We start from the raw sequence: 21,766 nt of genomic DNA, 5'->3' as shown, positions 1-21,766 counted from the left end.
TTTAATTCCACTTTTAGCAGGGGTCTTCTAAGTGACCTTGCCATCAGTTTTCTTCCCACAAGATCTCGCATTATACAAATAAGTTTCCATATGTTGATAGACTTGTCTTTCTGAAACATAGATATGTTCATATGATTCTTACTTTGAAGCATCTAATGCCTTCTCTTGCCTTTAAAGCATATTCTGTACTCTTGTACTTCATGTACAAGGTTCTATCTATCTTGACCTCAACCTAATTAGAATTCCTCCTCCACCTCTAGTAGTCTCCTATACATTAAAACCCAACTCAAACATCACATTCTATAGCTCAGTATTCACTGATGCCCCTACTTTTTGGGGAAGAATTCACTGTTTCCATTGTGATTTAATAGTGCCTATCTAATGATATGTAGAGTGATAAAATATAGAGTAAGAGCTAATGTTTTAAAGGCAGACCTTATGTGCTGTTCCCATTGTCTGTGGGACCTTTGGAGGATATTAAAGAATTCTCTGTATGTCACAATTCCATTATTTATGAAAGAAGGATGATTTTGCTCCAGAGGGTTATTTTGAAGATTTTAAAAATAAAGCATAAAAAATCTTTAGTGCATTCCTGGCACACAGTAAAAACTCAACCACTGATAGGACAATAAAATGTTTTATGTGCTTGCATTTTATTTTAATAACTGTATCTCTCTTCCCTATTAAGGTGAGATGGTCAGAAACCTGTCTTCATTGGATAGGCAGCAAGCAACATCTCTTGACATATAATATTAGATTATATGGTTATTATTGCTACTATATATGAAATATGTCGGTCAAGACATTAAATATTTGAAGAATTATTAAAAGATTACTAAAATAAGTTTTCAGTAGCCACATTAATGCTGAAATTGACATTCAAATGTTTTGAGAGGGGCTTTGATCACAGAGAAAAGAAAAATGAAAGCTACTGCATGAACCACAGTTAAATAACAAATACAAAAATGTTAGATATCAGATCTCCTAAGTGTAGAATTACTCCTGGAGCCAATTTAGAACTGCAAACCATGTACGTATTTATAAAATCTCCCTTTTGTTCAGAGTCTGCAGGTAGAATTAGTATAAATAAAAGAGTCCTACATCATTCCAGAGTAGCTACTTTTGGCAATAATGATCACCATGTACATCCTTATCACTTCTGTTAGAAACAAGTCATGCTTATATGTACTGTTTAATACAACTAAAATATCTCAACCATAAAGAAGTTCATTATAATTCCCTGTTTCACAATATTTTCAATGTTGCTTTCCAAATTTAAATGGTTTGTCTAATGTTTATAAGTTTTTCCTTAAGGGACTTATGTAGTGTGAGATGTGTTTATTAAAATATGATTCATATGTTATATAAATTAAGTATGTTATGTAACTTAAATTATACCAAGTAGTTTTTAGTATACTCACAGTTATGCAACCATCACTGCCATTTTCATCACCCCTGAAAAAACAGTTATACCATTAATAATCACTTCTCATTCCCACTTGCCTCCCTCCCACCGTCAGTCCCAATCAACTACTAATCTATTTTCTGTCTCTATAGATTACCTATTCTGGATTTTTCTTATAAAGAGGCTTAAACTATTTGTGGTCTTTTGTGATTGACCTTTTTCACTTAGCATGATATTTTGAAGATTTGTCCATGTGGTAGCATGTATTAGTACTATTTCATTCCTTTTTATTGCCAAATAACATTCCATTGTATGGATATACCATATTTTGTTTATCCATTGATTAGTTAATGGACATTTGAGTTTGCAGTTTCTGGCAATTATGAATAATGTTGCTGTGGACATTCATGTTCAAGTTTCTGTGTTTTCATTTCTCTTGAGTATATACCCAGGAGTGAAATTGCTGGATCATTTGGCAATGCTGTGCTTAAAGTTTTGAAAAACTGTCAAATGGTTTTCCAAAGTGTCTGTACCTTTGCCTTTCTACTAACACAGCATAAAAGTTCCCATTTTTCCACATTTTCAACAATACTTGTTATTTTCTGTGTGTATGTGTTTTATAAAATATTACTATAGTCATCCTAGTGGGTATGCGATATTATCTCATTGTGGTCTTGATTTGCATTTCCCCAGTAGCTAATTATGTTGAGCATCTTTTCATGTACTTGTTGGCCATTTGTATATCTTCTTTGGAGGAATATTTATTCAATTCTGTGCCCATTTTAAAATTATTTCTTTCTATTATTTAAGTGTAATTGTTCTGTATTTTATATACAAGTATTTAGGATACAAGTATCTTATCAGATTTAGGATTTGCAAGTATTTTGACCCCTTCCCTGGGCTGTCTTTTCATTTTCTTAATGACATTGTTATGTGTATTTATTTTTTAAAAAACAGACAAATTATTTTAAAGGCTAGATTTTAAGATTATTCATTTTCACAATTCATCTCTTATTAATTATTGTATTTTCTGAAATTCTTAGTTTTAGTAAGAGCTATAAAGCTTTGAATAACAAAATTCTTAATTTCATTGTTTTCCAGTCTGTGCTTTATGGTACATAGGATGATCCATGGGAAATGAATTCAGCTTCTAAGATGATTGAGAGATGTTATTTTCTTTGTTTCTTGTTATGAAGTCACAAGATTAAAGGACATATGATGTTCTACATTAAAAATAACATCTGTTTAGCCCAACATTTCCAAATATATGTTTTATTTATTTTTCCTAAAACAACTATTAAAACCAGGCTTTGTAATACATAATTCAAAATTTAAAAAAAAATCTATTCTCCAAACTTGTTTTACCTGGTTTGTAGTACTATGTGCATTTCTTTTAAATAGTGATAGCCTTTTTCTTAGTCTATATCCAGACACATGGTAACAAAAGAGACTGAGACACCCACAAATTATTCCTCCCATGTTTCTTTAAATCATGAGATTGAATTTGATATATGTATTCTCAATACATATGGAGAATCAAACTGATAACATAAATTGCTCCTCTATGTACCAATTGGGTGGATAGATAGGATTTTATACTTGTGCTTTTGGAGTGAATCCAAAGTTGGCTAATGTGTATGTCTGTTTCTTTTCCATTTTCAGGGTCTTTTCCAACGTGTATTTGCTGGCTGCCCTTATTGATACTCTTCAATAAGAAAGTGTGTGTGTGTGTGTGTGTGTGTGTGTGTGTGTGTGTGTGTGTGAGCGCACGCGCTTGTATATGTCTGCTCAAATAGAACTCAATGATGATGTTTTCATGGCTTCAGGATGTTGGGGCCGAAGAAATTATCTTTCCCTCTTGGTCACTTTGTGTCAGATGATTATTGCTTCAACTGCAGAATCCTATACCACTTCCAGGCATGAAAAATGGAAAGACAGAAAGGCAAAAGAGAAAAGCTAGCTGAGTTTTTCTTCTTTTTAAGAGTTCTCTTGGAAACCTCACACAGTGACTTCTGTCTGTATCTCATTGGTCAGGAGTGTGTCCTATGACCCCTGGTCTGTAAGGAAGTCGAGGTTGGGTGATGTGGCTTCCTAGCTGGGCCCACTGCCATTTCTGTGGAATTGGAGTTCTGTGAATACAGAAAAAGATGTGAACAGTGTAAGCAACTGGCAGTCTTTGTCATGTAATGCAAGCATAGGTAGAACATTCTGAGTTAGAGTGAAGGTGCAAAGCTTTTTTACTACTTGTATACTATTATTTCATCCCTGATCTTTCAGCACTTCAGACCATCTATATTTCCATCAAGAGGTGTTGCCAGATTTTAAAACTAAAACAAAAGGTATGGTATTGTAATTTTACAAACGTATACGTTTCACAAGTTGCTTTATTTATAGCAAAACAACTCTAGATAAGATGCAATTGAGGACAAAGAAGTATTTTTCCAACAATATAAGTTTTAAATTAACGCCTTATTTAAATTCCTAACTAGTTGACTTCCTTTATTAAATATTTCCCTGGCCTAAAACCAATCAGCCATTCTTTAAATGAATACTTATTGAGTTCCTTACCTGGTGCCAGTCATAAGGCACATAGAAAATAAGACCCAAAAGGTTTCTGCTGTCCTGAAACTCACTTTCCAGAATAGGAGACAGACAAAAGCAAGTAAAGACTGAGTATCTTTCATCCAAAATACTTGGGATCAGACTTTTCCTAATTTTAGAATAGTTGCATGGACATAAAGAGATATCTTGAAAATAAGACCCAAGTCTAAACATGAAATGCATTTATGTTTCATATACACCTTATATGTATAGCCTGAAGGCAATTTTATACAATGTTTTAAAAAATTATCAGCATGAAAAAAGTTATGTACATTGAATGAACAAAATGCAAAGATGTCATTATCTCAGCCACTCATATGGGCAATCTGTGGCATCATGTTGGTGCTCAAAAGTTTAACATATTGGAGCATTTTGGATTTCAGATTGTCATCTGGGGGATGCCAAAGCTGTAATGAAATAATTAGACAAGATTATTTCAGTTTACAGTAAGTGAAGGAAATAGACATGGTGTATGTTGAAGAGTAATAGGGAAAGATGAAGGTAAGACTGATCTTTTTTTGTTTACTCCTTAAATCCAGCACCTGGTACTAAGGCTGGTGCTGGCTAGTTGCTCAGTATATATTCGTTGGTGTTTGATGAATGGATGATTAATCAGTTGCAGAAAGTGTCTCCGAGGATGTGTTATTTGAAATGAACTTGAAAAATAAGAATGAACCAGTAATGCTAAGAAATATAAAAATGTATTCCAGGCAGGGTGAACAGTCTCCAAACTTTGTAGTTGTAACGGTGAGATCAAATTTAATTATAAAATAAATGAGAAACTGATGAATGGTGTCATATTGATTATCTCATCTGAGCATCATAAAAATTATGTGAAGTAATTATTGTTTCCATTTTGAAAATGAAGAAACTGAACTTAGAAATTGTAGAATAACTTTTCCAGATCATGTAACTGGTAAGAGTGAAATTGGGACTCAATTACAAGAAATTTGGCTCCAGAGTTTACCCCTAACCACTGTGCAATGGTATAACCTGTGTTATGTACAATAACATATAACAGGAGTAGATTGTTAAATCAGCAAGAAGAGAGTGGCTAGAAATAATATACCTGCCAATTTAATCTATTAGATTCAATTTTTATCACATTGTCTAGTCATGACTTATGAATTGAATATATAACACACTTTCTCTAAGCCTCTGATTATTTTTCTCTTTCTAAGTCAAAATTGTCTTTGTGTATTAAATTATGAACTGGATTATCATAAGAGGTCTAGTTTATGGTTCCAATGAACTCTGAATATATGGGACTTGAAAAAATAAATTTAGTTAGAATAATGATAGCTTGAGAGAGGAAAATTATTACAAACTCAAGGTGGGAAGTCCAGTTTGGCTGTATTTTTAAAGTTGCAACTATATGTTGCATGATTTTTTGATTCTGAAAGATTGAATCTACCATCTTCTGAACTTGTTATCTCGGGTTTGGGGATATACCCAGCAACCAAAACAGCATAAAAATAGTCATTTCTTCATGACAACTTCCAGAAAAGTATAAATCTAGGCTAAAAAGAAAATCACTTCTGCATTAGAATGTCTGTAAAGTGACAATAACTTTCAATTTTCAATTGTGACTTTCTGATTATTTTTGAATTTCACAATCCTAAATTTTAAATTCCTCCACAAAGATGAGAAACTGAAAAGTTTTCCTTAGCTATTTCATTTTAAAATTTTGGCTATGACATGACAACCGTATACAAGTATTTTGTCATGCTTTACCCTCCCCCACAGTTTTGTAATATAGTTGATGGTGAAACATGTGATGAAACATTTAATACTCCAAATTCTGTTTGGAAAAAAAGACCCAATATGTTTAATTGATTTTTTTAACCATTTACTTCCTTTAAGATATACCCCTCTGAAAATAATTCAGAGTTTTCAATTTAGATATATAATAAGATAAGCCAAGAATCCTATCCATTATATATTATTGATTAAAATTTGCAAGATCAGTGGTATTCAGCATAATAAAAGCTTTCTTTTGTACAATTCAGAATGATGTGTAATAGCTATTGTTAAGTTGTATTTTACTATTTCCTTGTGTCTTCTTTTTATACTCACTTTTAGTTTTTTCCTCTTTTTAATATTTTGTCTTTAATCAAGGGTTAGTACATGGTAGTTGCTTGAAAAGAAAACAGTGAATAAGTCTCTCATTCTTATAACTGTGATAAGAACAGGCACAGAAGTGCCTGGGAATCCTTTCTGCACCTGCAATTCTATCCACTTCAGTTAATTAAATACGGTTTTAGATCTTACTCTACTCCCCCCCCCATTTCTTTTCTTTTCCTTGCCACATAATCTTGTATTCCAAGTTTTTTGTCGAGTAGCAATTCGTACAATATATCCCAAAAAAGGAATAAATTTCTGAGAAAACTTGTTCTTTTTCCTGAAAAAGATTATTGACTTTATTGTGAAAACAAACAAATAAACAAACACAAACCCATACAATTACTTTCAACATATCAAATGGGTCTTGGAGCTGTGACGAATTAAAGAGCAATGTTAAATTTGAGGGCAGATGCACTTCACCTGAAACTTGGTTTAAAAGGATATCTTCAGGTCTTATAATATTTTGTTTGCAGCAGCATTTAAGAAGCTGAAGAAAAAAAGCTGAAGACAAACTACACGTCTTTAAAATCTACTAATTGAAAGTGGAACTGAAGTAATTTTGGCAATAACTAACATCAGAGGAAAAAGAATAAGCCCAAGGGACATACAGTGGGACTGGTACATATCGTTTTTTGCCATTTAGTCAATCTATGCTCTTCTCAACAACCCTCCAAAGTCAAGCTGATTAGGGAGGGAGCAGTAGTGTGGAAAATCTTTGGAATTTTGTCTTTTTACTGAAGGATTTTGGCACGGATGAAAAATGCGGCTAAGTGTTGAATGAAATAAGACTAGGAAGTTTGCAAAAGCATTTTTGGAAAAAATGTCACTTTCACATTAAGAGAAAATTGTATAAAATAAATTTAGCATTTTAAATCATTTATAACTTAAAATGACCTCAATGCTTTAAGTCATATCAATTATTGAGATTTATTTATTTATTTATTTATTTATTTATTTTTTGAGTTGGAGTCTCACTCTGTGGCCTAGACTGGAATGCAGTGGCCGCTCCCGGCCACTGCAGCCTCGACCTGCCGGGCTCCGGCGATCCTTCCGCCTCAGCCTTCCGAGTAGCTGGAATTACAGGCATGCGCTACCACGCCTGGCTTATTTTTGAATTATTGTAGAGATGAGGTCTCGCTGCCCAGGCGGGTCTCAAACCCGCGGGCTCAGGCAATCCATTCACCTCAGCCTCCCAAAGGCGCGGGATTACAGGCTGAGCCACCGAGCCCAGGTTTGTTTTTATTTGTATTTTAGAAACAGGATATTGCTCAGGCTGGAGTCCAGTGTTACAGTCATAGCTCAGTGTAACCTCAAACTGCTGGACTCAAGTGATCCTCCTGCTTCAGCCTCCCAAGTAGCTAGGACAACAAGAATGCACCACTGGCCTGCCTAATTTTTAATAATTTTTTTGTAAGAATGGTGTCTCATCATGTTGCCCAGACTGGTCTTGAAGTCCATTCTTTCGCCTAGGTCTCCCAAAGTGCTGTGATTACAGGTATGAGCCACCATGCCCAGTCAATATTCATTTGAAAAAGCAATTTATTTATTATCTTTAAAGACCATTTCTAAAGAAGAAAATCTAAGTAGAGAATTTTCCTCTAATTTCGTTAGTTTTGTATCTATATGTAACAGTTTCAAAACTTAAATGTGTGTGTATATGTGTGTATTATAGGTCCATAAATGTAAACTATTTAGGGATCAAAGTAATTTTTTCATTTTTCAGTACATATTATTAATGTTAATATTACAGTCTAAGAAATTATATGCCATTTAACCAAATGCAATATATCAGAATGTTTGGTAAGGAGAAAGAAAAAGTATCTATCCAATTGCAAGAAATTATAAATTTCATTGAGTTAAAGCTTTTGCCACAAGTGAGGCTATGTCTAGATTTCATTATTTTCCCTAGGATTTTCATTTCTTTTCTAAAAAAAGAAGATCATTTTGTAGATTAATCTCATGAAGTTTCCCTGGTGGGTTTGGTTGAGTGTTAAAAATTTGCAGAAGAGAATAGCTTTGAATTAGTCCTTTAGTTAGGCATTATGTAAATGGATCCTAAATATATAGCAAAACTGATAAATATTAGCCTGATCCAGTCTTAGAACAACTGATGAAAAACTAGAAATAATAAATGAAGCCTGTATCTTATTTTTACGTTTCCTACTCAGTTATCCAAATTGACAAAAATAATGTAAGAGGTAGTTTATCCAAACTGTAAAATACAAATTTACAGTCACATTCTGTATAGTAATGCTACTCAGAAGGTTGAGTTTCAAAGTGAAGTTCATAGAATTAGTAAATTAATGCCATAATAATATCTTGTTTAACTATTTCACAAGAAAACTACATTTTGTTTTGTCTGCTTAGAATTTAAAATCATCTTTACTGTGGTTATTTTAGTACTATTTTCACAGAATTTTTGGAGTTTGTTTGCTTGGTTTGTTTTGCATATTGTTTTAGGCTCAATTATCAATTGCATTAGAAATTGTCTTTCATGAGACACTGTATAAATGGAACCTAAGTATTTAGGGAAATAACAGGCAAAGAGCTAGAAATAATGAAACTTTTATTTTACTTTTTAATGATAACATAAATTAGAAATTTTGCTGTGCTTTCAACTAACAAACAGTATACCCAAAGGTGCAAGCCTTTTCTATATTGAACAGACCCTCTGTTCCTTAGCTGATCTTTTCAAACATTTGTTATTTAGACCTCTCAGCCTTTTGTTATTCTTTATACCCCAGGAAGATTAAACTATTCAAGACCTCTCTTCATCAGCCATTAGTGTTAAAATTTGTATTTTCCAACTGTTATGCAGAAAATCATTCTGAATTTGGTTCAGGAGACTCAGTAGACTCCATAGTCATTATGCACATGTTATATGTTGCTCTGAGTGATGACACAGAACATTTAATTACAAATTTGATAAAATTTTGTAAATTGTGTTTTGGCACGGTCAAGGAATGGGGTTTTCTCATTCTAGTTTAATAGAAAGCAATCATATATATCATCTGAATTATACTTTTCTCAAATAATCAGAATGCAGTAACACCTAAATCATATAATATAGCTACTAACAGTTATAAAAATGTTAGCTCGCATTTAATGAGTTCTTCCTATACACTAGGAACTACGCAAAGCCTTTTTTATGTAATGACTCATTTAACACTTGTAAACTCACATGTTAATTGCTATTATTATCTAAATTCTGGAGCCACAGAAACTGAGGCACAAAGGCATTAAGTAACTTGTCTAGATCATGTGTCTAGTAAGACCATACATCAGATCAGAGGTGGGGTTTGAATCAATGTGGGGTCTAGAGCTCACATGCATAACCACTATGCTGTACTTTCTTACTGCTTTACTGCTTCAAGATCCAGTGTTGCCTCTGGATTGGCAGTTTCAATATTTGCTATGCTTACATAGAACATGGACCTGGATAGGTATACTCAGTCAATACTGAAAGAATGCATGAATGAATGAGTGAGTGGATGAATGCAGAAATGAATAATGATATGTGCTAATAGACAATTTGATATAATTAAACATCAGATACATAATTTACTATACATTTTGAGGTCATTCCATTGCCAGCATTTTATAATATGATTAATGTATAGTATTTACAAAGGATTTTCAGAGAAATTAAATTTTGCTCTTATTTCACTGTTTTAAAGGAGGTGAAGCTTAGAGAGTGAAAAAGGGATTCTAGAAAAATAAATCCAGCATGTTAACCACTGCCATGAGTTCCTTGAAGACAAGCCAAAACATTTCCTTTTTTCTTACCAATATACTTTAGTGCCAAGGACCTGATACTTAGTTTGGACTCTATATTTATTGTTATAAATAAATAATGACAATAAATTCCTAAGCATAACAGAAATAAGAAAGTTTATGATTTGCAATCAACCGATCAAAGTTTGAATCCATGGTTAACCACTAACTACTAATGCTGTTACTTCACCTATCTTAACTTATTTCCATAACCATAAAATAGGGATCGTATGCCTATATAATTTTTGGTGATACAATCATCATAAGAAAAAATCCATAAAACAGTAAAGATTATTTCTCAAAATGTGTTTGTGTGCCATGGAAAATTGTAATTCTCTCTTGAACAAAAAGGTTCTATGATCAAATACTTCTAGAAATTTTTAAGCTAAGTTCCTTTGCTTTAAGACTTGCTAACATGTACTGGGAACATCCAAGGAGGAATTATGTTATGCAGAATTTTATAAGCTTATTTTACTTTATGGCAGTGTTTTCGCAAAATATCTTACAAGGAAACAGTTTAAGCACGAGACTGGTGTGATTACATTATTATTAGTCATACCAAAAATGCAAATTAGCAATAAAAGTTACAAAAATTATAAGAAATCAAGATAAACAAGTTGTATTAAAAAAACAGAAACAGAAACTTTGTAAGATTAGTGGCAGCACATAGGTTTAATGTAATTATTGTCATTGTAATCACAGTGACAGAAATAGAATTATGGAAACATTCTAAACCAGTGTGTGGAAATATCATGTAATCATTGTTAGAAATAGATGTAGAACTTGTAGTAGATAGACTGGGATTTCAAACTCCAGAATATCTGAATTGTTGTCTGTTTGAAACCTTTTCATTACAAAATGTGTACTGGCTGCTAGGTTGAAATGCTGAGTTAGGATCTGCCAAGTCGAATGAATTTGGATGGTCAGCACCAACTGTGAAAGGAAAAAGTATCTGTTAATTTCAGTCATTTAGTGCTCTATTTTCAGGTTCTCAACGCTTTCTAAGAAGGGTCAGTTCTAAATAATTTTTTCCCCCTGCTAATTTGTCTGAAGATTTAAGATACGGGGTATGGGAAAAAGCTAAATTATTCTGGGAACAATAAGAGATTTAGATCCTGGGAAAGATCCTGGGGTAGGAAAGGCTTGGACCAGTATGTTGAAAATGACACACTTCTCTCGCCCCATCCCAAAAGTAAAGGACAAGAAGTGGTAACTGCCAAAAACAAAACACAACAAAACAAAAAATACTGTGTGGAAATACCTAACGGATATTTTCATGGCTCTTTGCGGTATTCTATATAACGTAACAATGTCCTTGTGTCTTCTCCATGAAATCTTCAATGAAACCAACATCACTTGATAATCCTTGTAGAGTAGGGATTAACTTGGCAAGTGAGAAGATGTGATGAAGTAGCTGTAATCAGGGCAGGCGTATTTGAGACATGACTGCAAGGTGTTCCTTGTGTGTCCAAAGAGGGCTCATGTCACATACCAGTTTGTAAATTAAATGATAAAAGAGAGTAAATATTTTTCAGCACCACCTGTATTGTCTTTCTAGATCTCAAACCCTTGTGTACACCCTTCAGGGTTGGGCAACAATATGCAGGAGCCTCAGGGATTCTGTTAGATCCTTTGACCTAGACCAAATGCATATTTGCAATGTCCTTTTTCTGAAGAGTGTAATGTAGTCTTCACATTCTTACTCCATTGATAAGAAGAGGCCGAGGAAAGGAAGACCAGAAAATAAGCAACTCCCTAAAAAGAAAAGATAAGGGCCAAGCTGGACCAAACTCCCTCTCAGAGATCTTTTTAAGTCAGGATACTTCTCTCACATAGAGCCTGTGGGCAGGGGGAACAAGCAGTTCAGGTTCAACTTCTCACCTGGAATTCTGGAGAGAGAAAATATAAGTAGTAAAGACATTAAAGAAAAGAGTGTGCCAAGGAAAGAATCCAATGCAACATGACAAAGTTAAAGAAGAGCTTTTAATTTGCTTATCAAATTAAAAAAACTTTATGCCCATCACTGTAAATGTATTAAAAGACAGCCCCTACTCTCATGCATTTTATGACTTGAGAAAACAAAGTGTATATGTAAGGGACAATAAAACTGTGGTATATACTGTAACTAATACAATAGTGCCTTTGTGGAGCGTGGTATATATTCTGAATAAATTCTAGCTATATTGAATAGAATTACATATTTGGGGAAAGAAGAATCCCTGGTCCATTTGTGCTTTTTCTAGAGAATTTTCTTTTGTAATTTTTAATTAATGGAACTAATGGTTAATTTGCAGACCAATTTTATACTAAAGGAAGGGAATAAATGCCAAACATATATCTACGATCACAAAGATCCAACCCCCTTTTAACATTTTAGCATAGGGATACTTTGCTTCTCCTTGAATGTACCATTCCTGCTCCTGCCTCAGGATCTTTGTATCCTGCTTCCTCTGTCTAACCTCAGGTATGTGTGTGGCTCTCTATATAGTTCTTTGATTAAATGTCACTTTTTCAGAAATGACTTCCCTCATCACCTGTGCTTGCATAGACTTAGCTCTACTTCCAGCCCCTACCCACCATTACCAACTCCTCCTTCTTCCTTTTATTCTACTCTGAACTTGTTTATAGTTTAATCATCACCTGGTATATTATGGTAATGTTTTTATCTTCTGTTTTCCTTCACTAGAATGTAGGAGCCAGTAGACAGAGATGCATCTTGCTTTGTTAAGGATGTACAGTTTGTGCCTAGAACAGTACCTAGCACACAAGAGGCATATGAAAAATATGTACTTAGTGAATAAATGATAAAAGAAAAAATGGGCTGTATGCTAAGTTATAAATTCTTATATGTATGTTATATGTTTTCAAAATACATTTTAGAAGTTTTCAGTGAATAAAAAAGAATGGCTTTCTTGAGAGCAATGCAAAGATAACTGCAGTGATTATTCCTTTCCATCATTTTTTTAATGTCTAAAATTCTCACCTCTTTAAAGTACATGCAAAGAATCATTTTTTCTTTCCTATTTCATCATGATTCTCTTGCAACTTTTATCCCTTTGGTAACAGTTATGGTGAATTTTTTTTTCTCCCAAGAACCCCTTAAAAGGCATTACTTTTTATATAAACAAACAATAGGAGAAAAACATATAAGAATTAAAGGAAAATGTTTAATCTACAGAAATATACTTTAACTATCTTCATTTCTCATGCTATTATTAAAAATATCTCTGCTTGGATAGAACCTTTTTGTTTCCATCCTGACTACTTTGCTTCTGTGAACTTTTTAAATTCTGTATTTGGCAGCCGTTTTGTTTTCCTTGGAGCTAAGTACCGTGTAACATACTGTTAGCTGAAGGCTGTGATGTAGAAATTTATTATTAAAAATAAAGGAAAGAGAGAAGAATTTATTCCATAAGGATCAAAATGACTTAGTGTCAAAGAAGTTAGGGTTTTCAAAATGCTTTTATTTAATAGTCTGTGTCTCTTTTCAAGGAAGTGGACTTTGTTTGATAGAAATACATTTAGGGGTCTTCATTTTACCTATCTTGGTTAATGGGATCTGAAAAAAGAGGAAGGAAATTTCTATTTTTTTTTTTAAAGAGAATTCCTTCATCAGATAGAAAGATTTTGTTTGCCATTTGCAGGAATAACCTTGGTGACCCATATATCCCCAGACCTCCTGGTAAAAATGCTTATTAAAATGTCATTACCCAGAGGAGTAATCATAATTAAATAGTCAAGTAGCCAAGAGGGTATTTTTTATAGACGGTGAGAGACAAACATGTTTTTTCTTCCAGAATTAAGTAGTCATGTACTCTTACCAACTAGAATATATTTGAATTGCCTATATTTTTATTCATTTTCTATTCTCTCTCTGTTTCTCTATTCCTGCTTCATTCCCTCTCCTTCTCCCTGTCTCTTCCTTCCTCTGTTTTTTATTTCTAGCAACTTTACATAACTAATCTTAAAATCATAAGCATTTTTACTCCAGAAAGAATATCATATCATCTTAATAAACTTTCTGACTCTTTTCTCAGAATTGCTCAGGTAGCAGGCTGCCATTCATTTAACTTGAAAGTCTGCCCAAGTGAGTTAAATTACGAAAAGAAAAAAATTACCGTTTCTACTTCTGTTACTTATTGTTCATGACCTATTAATGTTTTTTTACTTAATCCCACAATAATGTAAAATGACTACTTTGGTCATCTGCAATTTGACACTAATCCACTCTGTTTGATAGAATATTTTGAATTTCTTATTGATGTAATAGTGACATTAGTTTGCACTTAATTCTGAACATAGATGACTTCAACGTGCAAGTTGTCTTCTTTACTATTTATTGTAAATAACCATGTTTTTATTTGTTATAATCACAAGTCAAGAGAGTAAGAATGTGTAAAACATTTAGCCCTGTGGTTCTGCTTTAACAGGTTCTACTTACCAGTGGCCAAATGCCTCAGTTTAAACAATCTGTAATATTAAGCCAGTTTATCACACTATGGATTTTAAAAACTAGGATATTGAAAACATTCTGCTTGTTTTAGTCTCTGGTTCATGATCATGAAAACGTTCTGCTTGTTTTAGTGTCTGGTTCATGATCACTGTGTAAAACATGGTAAATTCCATGCTTTCCTTATTTTAGTTCTGATTCTGCAAAAATCTTACTCTCTTGATTTGTTATCAGAAAATATTTTCTCTTAAATGAATATGCTATGGATTACAATTTGTGTTTGTAATTTTTATTTAGCTCTCCTTGCAATGATACCCATGCCTGGTTGAATTTACTAACTTATCCTGATCCTGTTAAACTCATTAGTAGGAAGAATACTTGTCATAAAAGTTAGCCTTTTATATGTCAGAAGATTTTGATAAATCACTAGCAGCCGACTGCTCAGATTTATTGTCTCTTTAAAGTTTCCAAAAATAAGCATCTAGTCTTTCTATTTTTAATGCAAGGAATTCCCAAGGCCTCGATAAGGCAGGTGATTAAAATATGTAAAGAATTGTTTTTGATAGTTCTAGTAAACAACTAATAAAATGTTCTTAATATATGTTTCTAAATCATATTATTTATTTTATTAGTTAATGTGAACCTTATTATAATCAACTTTAAATTAATATTAATATTTTCTAGCAGATGTAAAGGCAAAAGATCTAGACATTTTTAAAAAGTAGAGCATTAAAAATATCAACTATGCAAGCATTTAATTTTATATGAAGATTATCTGGGCTAATGTACCCAAAACTGTGGGCTAGTAAAACTATAATTAAATCATTGCAATAATTCCAAGTTTTGCAATGATTAACTATGTCTTATTAAAAAATGAGTAGCTTAAAATTTTTTTTACTATATTTTCCACTTCCTATACCATGAGAATTTCATGTGTAATTTTTTAATAAAGACCTTGAAAGCCAAATTTTAATTACTGTATAATATTCTTTTCTATACTATAATTTATTGGATAGTTTTCCTTTTGATGGATATACATTGATTAACACATTATAATTACTGAATTTTTATACCTTAATTTACTGTTTGAAAGTATATTTTAACAGCATTGGGTATGCATTAAATTCTATGTATATCTAATATATGTATAAATATATATGTCTATATGATGTATTTATATGTGGGCATATATTTTAACAGCATTGGGTATGCATTAAATTCTATGTATATCTAATATATGCATAAATATATATGTCTATATGATGTATTTATATGTGGGCATATATATATATTTGCTATATACTAACAATATGTATGCTTACTTTACTCTCTAACTCTTCATCACATATTCAACATTGTTTAACAGGCAACAATACTACTATCTTGTCAATGTTTAAACTGAATTTCTTTCGCTTTCAATAAAATTTAGGTTTCTCCATAGATCTATGGACTATTGACATTTTTTCTGTAATTGTTCTTATTCTTTCCTCAATTTTTTACTACAGTTGGGCTTCTTTCAAAATTGTAAGAGCTTTTTATGTACTGAAGATATTTATTCTTTACTTACCATTTACTACAGATATTTTACCAATGTGATGATATTTGTGCCAGGGATTCTAAAGTTTTATTTGGATCAAATGGACATCTGTTGTAATTTCTTCAAAATGTTTAAAAGCAGATATAGATTTCTTTAAATCGTTTTATTTTCTAGAATAGGCTAAATACTTGCCTGAATTTTATCCTATTTATACTTTTATCTTTTAAAAAAATTTAACTTTAAAATTTAGAATTAATATGTGTTTGTTATAAGGTTAAGCTGTCATTTTCCCCCCAAAATGTCAGTGGTTTTTAATTTATTGAATAATTCATCAAATATTCATTGATATTTGATATTTTATTTTTCATATTTTGTTGGTACATATGCCTGTATTTATTTCAAACTGTTTACTCTATCTTATTCATTGGTATTTTGAGTGTTAAATGATGATCTCATAATTTGGATTGTTTTATAATATAGTTTAATAACCAACAGGGTATTTTAATTCCTTGTAGGATTTTCTGATTCTTTTTTTTAATTGTGATATTTTGATATGCATATACATAGTGAATTAATTACTACAGTCACATAAATTAACATCCATTGTCTCTCATACTTTTCAGTTTTTGTATTTGATAAGAATAACTGAAATCTACTCTTACAGCAAATTTCCAGTATATAATACATTAACTATAGTCCTCATGCTGTACATTAGATCTCTGGAGTTACTCATTCGATATAATTGATTGTATATGTTTATTGTTTGAGATGAAATTTATGTGGGTTTTTTTGAGTCGGAGTCTCACTCTGTCACCCAGGCTGGAGTGCAGTGGCACGGTCACAGCCACCGTAGCCTCAATCTGCTGAGCTCAGGCGATCCTTCCATCTGTTTTCCAAGTAACTGGGACTACAGGCACGTGCCACCATGCACAGCTAATTTTTCTTGATTTATTGTAGAGATGAAGTCTCGCCAAATTGCCCAGGCTGTTCTTGAACTCCTGGGCTCAGGCAATCCTCTCACCTTGGCTTCCCAAAGTGCTGGGGTTATAGACGTGAGCCACCGTGCTTAGCCTATGATCTTTTTAAATTAAAAAATACTATTAGCTTTTGATTGAAATTGAGTAAAACCTGTCTATTTGTTTGAGTAGAACTGGACACTTGATAATTTTATTAAAGGCAGTCTTCCTAACCTGTAGCACTGATGTTCAATAGTAAAGTTTTACCATTTTCTGTATGTGGTTATAAAACATTTTTTGATAATGTTCAAAGGTAAATATTTTGTTGTTGCTATTGTGAACAATTTTTTTGTTTGTTATTAAATCTACTAAGGAAGACTCTGTTATGTCGAAAAGCTAATAATGTACATAAATATATTTATAGTCCATCTTGATAGTGTGCTAGCTTATTAGCTGTAAATTGTTCTTGGTACTCATGAGTAGTAAGTGTACTGGATAATGAATGGAGTTTCATTCCTCTCAGTTGATGTCTTATATTCCCTTAATATTCTTCCTATTAAATTTTTTTTAAAAACATAAATATCCTACTTTGCAAGTAAAGTAGCTCAGGACTATTACAACTGTGGGAATAACTTGATAATATTTTAAAGTCTCTATTATTAGAAATCTACATTTTGTGTATTTGGGGGCATATTTTATATTAAATAATTATAATATTATCTTTACAGCTTATGGGGCATTCAGAATGGGACCACAAACGAGGGCCAAGAGGATCACAGGTAAGTTTTTTTCACCTTTTGTATTTTGTTTCTTAACACTTTCAGCCTTAAGTTTTCTATGACTTAAGGAATAATAAGTAGAGAGTGGAAGAGGCAAAATAACCATACCATTTGTTTCTATTTAGGTTGGCTATAATTAAAGTCCGGATTTTAAGTCCCAAAGCAGATGCTTGTATATCTGCCTTTCTGGTATCCCAGATTGGTTGTGTTTATATGAATACAGATTTTATATTCATCTGGTCCCTGCAGTATACATTTTGATCAGCAACCTACTCTCTTGATTTTATATATTTCCTTTGATAATTTTTTCATGTATTTTCTGTTTTTCTCTATTTTTCTGTTTTTGGTTAAATATTTTGAAATATAATCAGAGTAAACACTGAACTAATTAGAAGATTTTTGTCTCTAAATTAACTGTCTTCATCTAAGGGAAATAGAAAGATGAAAGGGCTTATTATTTTTGAAAAGAAACAAATTCTAAACCTTTCTATATTACCAGACTGTTTTCATTGTCTTACTTTATGTCTTAGGCAAGGAGAAAAGCTTCCATGACGCATTTATGCCTTTTAATGACCTAATTAGACAATGTGGATTTGTTTTGCTTCCATAATTACTTTGCCTGACAGAATAAAGACTGAGGTTTACACTAAGAGAATTATCTCTCCTCCAAGAGTATTTTGCAAAGAAATATAAAAATAATTTATCTCAGGGCACCCTATGTTTACCTGAGTATAAACATGCAAAATAAAAACTAATTGGGTGAAAATTTCTACTTCTGCTGCTCACATTTTTCATTTGATGCTAAAAATATGATTTTAAAGAGAGTTGAATGTGTAATACAATAAATGAAAGTTCATTGTGAAGTGTGAGCTTCTTCCAGGTGTGTTATAAAGCTGATGTGTATTTATGTTACTATTTTGTGTATATGGATAACTGTAATTAATTTAGGCCACTGAAAAAACCCAAATAAATCAGTTATTTTAGTTGAGATTTTAATAACTGTGATATTATTTTTGTCTCATAAATAATATAAGCAAATCCAATTAAACTAGGATTAATCAAAAGAATCTATGCCTTGCCTTTCTCCCCTTGTTCACACCCCCTTTTCTTCTTTCTCTTTGGCAACTCTCCTTCTCTATACATCTATAATATTTTAAATCAGAATTTGTTGCAAAGGTTGATAAGGAAGGGATAAAATTAATGTAAAGTAAACCAAGAAAAAAGTAAAGATGAGCACAAGTTAGAAAGTCCATGGTTTCTAATTATTGCCACCAATGATATTTTGATGTTCAAAACATGCCAAGCAACTTGTTGAGGACCTGTCTTTTTAATGTTATGCAGTACAATATATATAAAAATAATCATTTAAAATATATAGTATTTACTCCCTATGGCTTACTATGGTACAATTTATCTTCGGGTTTGGATTGGTCACTCTGTTAATATAAATTGAAAAAAAGTCTCATAAAAGTACAATATTGTTTGCAATTACTTTAAACATAAAAAAGAAACTCTTAAAATTCCAGATATTGCACATAGCTAGAAAATTTCAGAATTCCACATACAACATAAAATATTTTCATAAATAAAGTGTGATTATATTTGAAAGCCTGAGGTAGTTCCGAAAAGCAAAAGCATTAGAACATGCTTGCATGAATTACCATTCTAAACATCAAGGTCTTTCTTGGATCTCTCAACTAGCGAAATAGCTATTCTAAATATAGTATACCTTTGTTCCGCTTTGATTCCTCAACTCAGGTACAAGTCATCAAAGTAAAAAAGCAAAAAGACACACCAAAAAATAAAAGCAATGACAGCTACAATAAAAACATTATTCTTTGGAAATTCCAAGTTGATAAATTAAGCATTAAGTAATAACCTCCTATCTAATGCTAATTCCACATGGTGGGGGATGGGGGAAGACACTGTTTTTATGTCTTAGATCATTGATCCCTTCTTATCTTGCTATCATTTCCTTGGAAAATATGTCTAAAGTCTTTCAAAGAGAATTTTAGACAGGTTACATTTGAACACAGATCTCTTAATAGTTTGCTAACACTTCAAGGCCTTGCTCAAGTTCCTAGTTTAATTTATAACTGGTTTCTAAGTGTTTACTAAGTGTACAGGACTGTGGTGGGTCTAACTTTGAAGAAGAACTTAATGACGAGGTTACTGTTCTCCAAGAGCTCACAAATTATGGTTGGCACTAGAGTAAATATACTTGTATATATAATTCACATATAAGGCAGTCTGGCAGATGCACCACTACATACAGCGTGGTACATAATGACATATCCGTCAGTGATGGACTACATATACGATGGTAGATGATGATACCATTTTTTATTGTGCTCTTTCTATGTGTAATTATGTTTAGATACACACATACTTGTCATTGTGTTACAATTGCCTATGGTATTCAGTACAGTAAAGTGCTATACTGGTTTGTAGCCTAGGAGCAACAGGTTATACCATATAAGCTAGATGTGGAGTAGGCTATACCATCTAGGTATGTGGAAATACACTCTATGATGTTCCCACAATGACTAAATCCTCTAGCTTCACATTTTTCAGAACATATCCCTGTCCTTAAGCAAAGATATATAATATACCTTTGCCCCACTTTGATTCCTCAACTCAGGTAAAAATCGTCAAAGTAAAAAGCAAAAAGACATACCAGAAAATAAAATCAATGACAGCTACAACAAAAAAATTATTCTTTGGAAATTCCAGGTCGATAAATAAACAAAATGTGATGTGCTTTAGGTGGAAGAGAGTATTTCTTTCTCCCTGGGAGACCTAGGAATGGCTTCTTAGAAGTGGTGATATCTCAGCTGTGACTTCAAAGATGGCTCCTAAGATCTAAAAATCAACCTCCAATATGACCCCCGCAATTCCCCTACAGGGAATATACCTGAGGACCACAAATCACTCTATGAAAAAGATACCTGCATACATGTGTTTATTTCAGCATTATTCACAATAGCAAAAACATGGAACCAACCGTGTTGCCCATTGAAAGAGAATTGGATTAAAAAAATGTGGTGCATATACATGATGGAATATTATGCAGCCATAAAGGACAAAATTATAAACTTCGCAGCAACTTGGATGGACTTAGAAACTATAATACTGAGTTATCTATCACAGAAACAAAGAACCAAGTATCACATATTCTCACTAATAAGCGGACCTTGAGCAAGTATTTTAATTCTATAAGAAAGGGATTGGCAGTAGTGGGAAACTGCCAGGGGAGGGGTGGGGGCACACCTCATCAACAAATTTACCTGCATACTGAACATTTGTATACCTAACCCTGAATTGTACCTCACATCTTTAAAATTAAAAATTAAAAAAATACAATTAGATAGAATGAATAGGATTTAGTACATGGCATAATAGAATAACTATAGATAGAATAGCTGTAATTAACAATAGAATAACTATAGTTAACAATAATGTACTGTATATATTTTTAAAAACAAAAATAACTAATGGGAACATTCCTAACACAAAGAAATGATAATTGCTTGAGGTGATAGATACCTCAGTTACCCTGATTTGATCATTACATATTGCATGTCTGTATCAAAATATCATATGTACCCCATAAATATATCAATGGTTATGTACGTATAATAATTAAAAACCAAAATAAATAAGTAAATAAAAATAAAACCGTTTAAAAAATTTTAAAATAGTGCAAAGAGGAAAAAGTGGATGAAAAATCTATAGTAGATGTCTGAACAGAGGAGAGTGTAAGACACATTTGGGTATGTGTAAATTTTCTTTGTAATTTCATTATAAACACTGAAGGGGAAGTGTTGCAGGAATTACTGTGAAGGAATGATCTAGCGAATGTCATACCTTATTGTTAGATAGGAGGAAGAAGAAAACAGTCTAGAGTCAAACTGAGTACTGTAAGAATTAGGGTCATTAGCACTTGGTGTAGCAGGAATGTGATGAGCTTAGTGTTAGCAATGTTAAATGAGAAATGGAGATGACAATTTCAAAAGGAAGTTTCAGACACATACTGAGGGAGCATTCTGGTGCTCTGTAACCTGATTAGAGCAGAAGGTGTCAGTTTGGGAATTCTAATTATACAGGTGATAGTTAAAATATACCATTAGATAAATTCCC

At 32.4% G+C, this 21,766-nt stretch overlaps 1 protein-coding gene across 1 annotated transcript in view; it reads left to right on the top strand.

The window, feature by feature from the left end:
* Positions 1 to 21,766, top strand: part of PDE3A (phosphodiesterase 3A) — a 341,273-nt gene that overhangs the window by 177,628 nt on the left and 141,879 nt on the right. The window contains exon 3 of the mRNA XM_021711286.1: positions 17,576 to 17,626. Within this exon, the coding sequence (XP_021566961.1) occupies positions 17,576 to 17,626 (51 nt within the window). The remainder of the gene's footprint in view (positions 1 to 17,575; positions 17,627 to 21,766) is intronic.

The sequence above is a fragment of the Carlito syrichta genome, unplaced genomic scaffold (assembly GCF_000164805.1).
Source record: "Carlito syrichta isolate Samal-C Ts95f unplaced genomic scaffold, Tarsius_syrichta-2.0.1 Scaffold302012, whole genome shotgun sequence".
In the NCBI taxonomy this organism is placed as follows: Eukaryota; Metazoa; Chordata; class Mammalia; order Primates; family Tarsiidae; genus Carlito; species Carlito syrichta.
The sequence above is the reverse complement of the archived record's forward strand: the minus strand, read 5'-3'. Positions and strand labels throughout refer to the sequence as shown.